This window comes from Egretta garzetta, unplaced genomic scaffold, assembly GCF_000687185.1.
Source record: "Egretta garzetta isolate BGI_Z169 unplaced genomic scaffold, ASM68718v1 scaffold50, whole genome shotgun sequence".
In the NCBI taxonomy this organism is placed as follows: Eukaryota; Metazoa; Chordata; class Aves; order Pelecaniformes; family Ardeidae; genus Egretta; species Egretta garzetta.
Genome location: NW_009258613.1, coordinates 269,128 through 271,994, shown reverse-complemented (window position 1 = coordinate 271,994; position 2,867 = coordinate 269,128). Strand labels below are relative to the sequence as shown.

The window sequence follows — 2,867 nt, the reverse complement described above, 5'->3', positions numbered from 1 at the left end:
TTAAGTTGTCAAGACAAAAAATATTAATTAAAATAGAATACAACGCATACTGACACAAACTGTTCTACTGCACTAATAAGGCTGGTGGATTAGAAATAAAGAAATAAACCCTCCTCTAGAAGAGGAACAGGCATCTCATAAGATTGCTGAAGGGCTCTCATCTGAAAAGAGTGGGAAATAAACTGGGAGACAAAAAAAGAAAATTCTAGTGATGGAGAAGTTACCACACTGCAGCAAATACAGAATCGTAGTCCCTTGTACTGCATTTATATGTGCTGTGTAAGTACTATTTAATCTTTATACGTCCTTCTGAAAGTAAGTGGCAATCTTCCTATTTTATTATCAAAAATAGATTGGCTGCATAACATTTTCAAGATACACGGTGGATTCAGAAATGGAATTCAGATGTTCCGTGTCCTTAGCTTTGTCTTCAGTCATGCTGCTGGCCTGTATGGTGTCAGAAGTCTGTTCCATCCCAGGTTGTTTCTACTTGCCTAGAAGCTTAATCTGTTTATTTGAAAATACTTCCATATTTTCCATATGAAAATACTTCCATATTTGAAAATACTTCCAAATTTTTCCATATAGCTGCTGGTTTATGATAACTTTTTGTGAAGTTTTGCCCTGTGCTGTATGTACACTGAGCCAATTTCAGCTTAACTTATTTTTCTGGTGATACTGTTGGGATGTGTCCATCTCAAATGGAGCATACTGCAGAAATGTCTGACCTGGTGCTGACCAGGTCTGGTGTAGCATGGGTAGGAATGAGAGATGTCCAAAAGCAGTGTTGTCATGATTTATTAGGACCTAGGGCACAAGATCCTGTGAGTGGTGGTTCAAAAAACACTGTAAGCAACACTTCTGGTGTGATAACCTTTGATCTTAAAGTAAAAATAAAAGATCGGATCCAGAAATTCATAAGTTTGTAATCCTGAGTCTGATACAGACTCCTTTGTTCGTTTATCTACTTACTCATGTCTTGATTTGCGTGTTTGGGAGTTTTTCGTTTCTCCACCTGTAAGGCAGGGAGAATGTTTCTGAATATCATTTCTTGAATACAAATAAAGTTTCTTGAGTCATTGTCTAATGAAGTTAATACTGCTACAAATAGAAGTATTTTACTCATTTATGGTTTAAGTACTTAGCATAGAAGATACTTGGTAAAGGAAAAAAAATCATGTTTTGATACCTAGTGTGTTTACTATCTCAAGAGGTTTGTTACTTATTTATGAAATTTTGTCATACATACATGAGTAATTGTCTTCTGATGTTCTCTGCCCAGATTCTTACTCATATCTGAGTGTTTTCTTAAACATTTTTTGATGTTCAAAGAACATACTTGCTGACAGTACTTTTCTTCTTCCAAGTTTTTGATTACAGGTGGGAGTCTACAAGACAGTAAAGATGCATTACAGCTGGCACAGACAAATGGTATTTTCACTTTAAACCTATGTTGTCAGTCAAAAATATAACTTTTTCCACTCTCAGAAGTAAGAGTTCAAAAGGACCTGCCCCTGGAGGTGTTTACAGAATCTCAGATTAAAATGAGAAATTATATTTCAGAATGGGATGAAGTCGTTTGTGTGTTTCTATGTGTTACTCTTTAGATCACTGGGTTTTGGAAGGAATCGGTCTTTCCTTAAATTTCTATTTCTAGATAAAAATAGAAATTGCAGGAAATTCCTGGAATAAAAATTTTGTTATGAAGCTTTTTTTCTGGAAATAAGATGGAGTGCTTATATGGTGTGGAATATATGTTTTTTGGTGGATTTTTGTTTGTTTTTTACTTACCAATCTGTCCCGACCAGCTTGAACAAGAGAGGTATCTTTTTCTTTATAGTTTTCCTAGTTTTCCCTTTCTTTCTGTGAAAAGGCAAATATAATTCCACTAATTACTTAAATATGTATTTGAACTAAAACACATCTATACAGAACAGAACCGTAGAATAATTTAGGTGGGAATGAACCTGAGAAGGTAATCTGGTCAAACCCAATCCACCTCCCCACTTCCATCAGAGACAGGACTAGCTTTAATATTAGGTCACAGAATGGTTGGGGTTGGAAGGGGCCTCTGGAGATCAGCTTGTCCACCCCCCCCGCTAGAGCAGGTTCACCTAGAGCAGGTTGCACAGGATCATGTCTAGGCAGGTTTTGAATATCTCCAGAGGAGGAGACTCTACAACCTCTCTGGGCAGCCTGACCCAGTCCTCTGTGACCCTCACAGTTTTTCCTCACATTCAGGTGGAACTTCCTGTGTTTCAGTTTGTGCCCATTGCCCCTTATCCTGTTGCTGTGCTCCACTGAAAAGAGTCTGGCCCCATCCTCCTGACACCTGCCCTTAAGATACTTCTAAGCGTTGATACGATCCCTTCTCAGTCTCCTCTTCTCCAGGCTAAACAGACCCAGCTCTCTCAGCCTTTCCTCATAAGAGAGGTGTTCCAGTCTCCTGATCATCTTCGTAGCCCTCCGCTGGACTCTCTCCAGTAGTTCCTTGTCTTTCTGAACTGGGGAGCCCAGAACTGGACACAGTACTCCAGATGTGGCCTCACCAGGGCAGGGCAGAGCAGAGGGGGAGGGATAACCTCCCTCAACCTGCTGGTCACCCTCTTCCTAATGCACTCCAGGATACCATTGGCCTTCTTGGCCGCAAGGGCACATTGCTGACACATGGTTAACTTGTTGTCCACCAGGACTCCCAGGTCCTTCTCCGCTGAGCTGCTTTCTAGCAGGTCAGCCCCTAACCCATACTGGTGCCTGGGGTTATTCCTCCCTAGGTGCAGGGCCCTACAGTTGCTGTTGTTGAACTTCATTAGGTTCCTCTCCGCCCAGCTCTCTTGGTCAAGTTGCTTGGGGTCTTGTATATTATT

General features: G+C 40.5%; 1 protein-coding gene across 2 annotated transcripts in view; it reads left to right on the top strand.

The window, feature by feature from the left end:
* TATDN1 (TatD DNase domain containing 1) overlaps positions 1-2,867 on the top strand; it is a 22,242-nt gene that overhangs the window by 1,570 nt on the left and 17,805 nt on the right. For both annotated transcript variants that reach the window (XM_035903444.1, XM_009647969.2), the window contains exon 3: positions 1,368-1,431. In XM_035903444.1, coding sequence (XP_035759337.1) covers positions 1,368-1,431 — 64 coding nt within the window. The remainder of the gene's footprint in view (positions 1-1,367; positions 1,432-2,867) is intronic.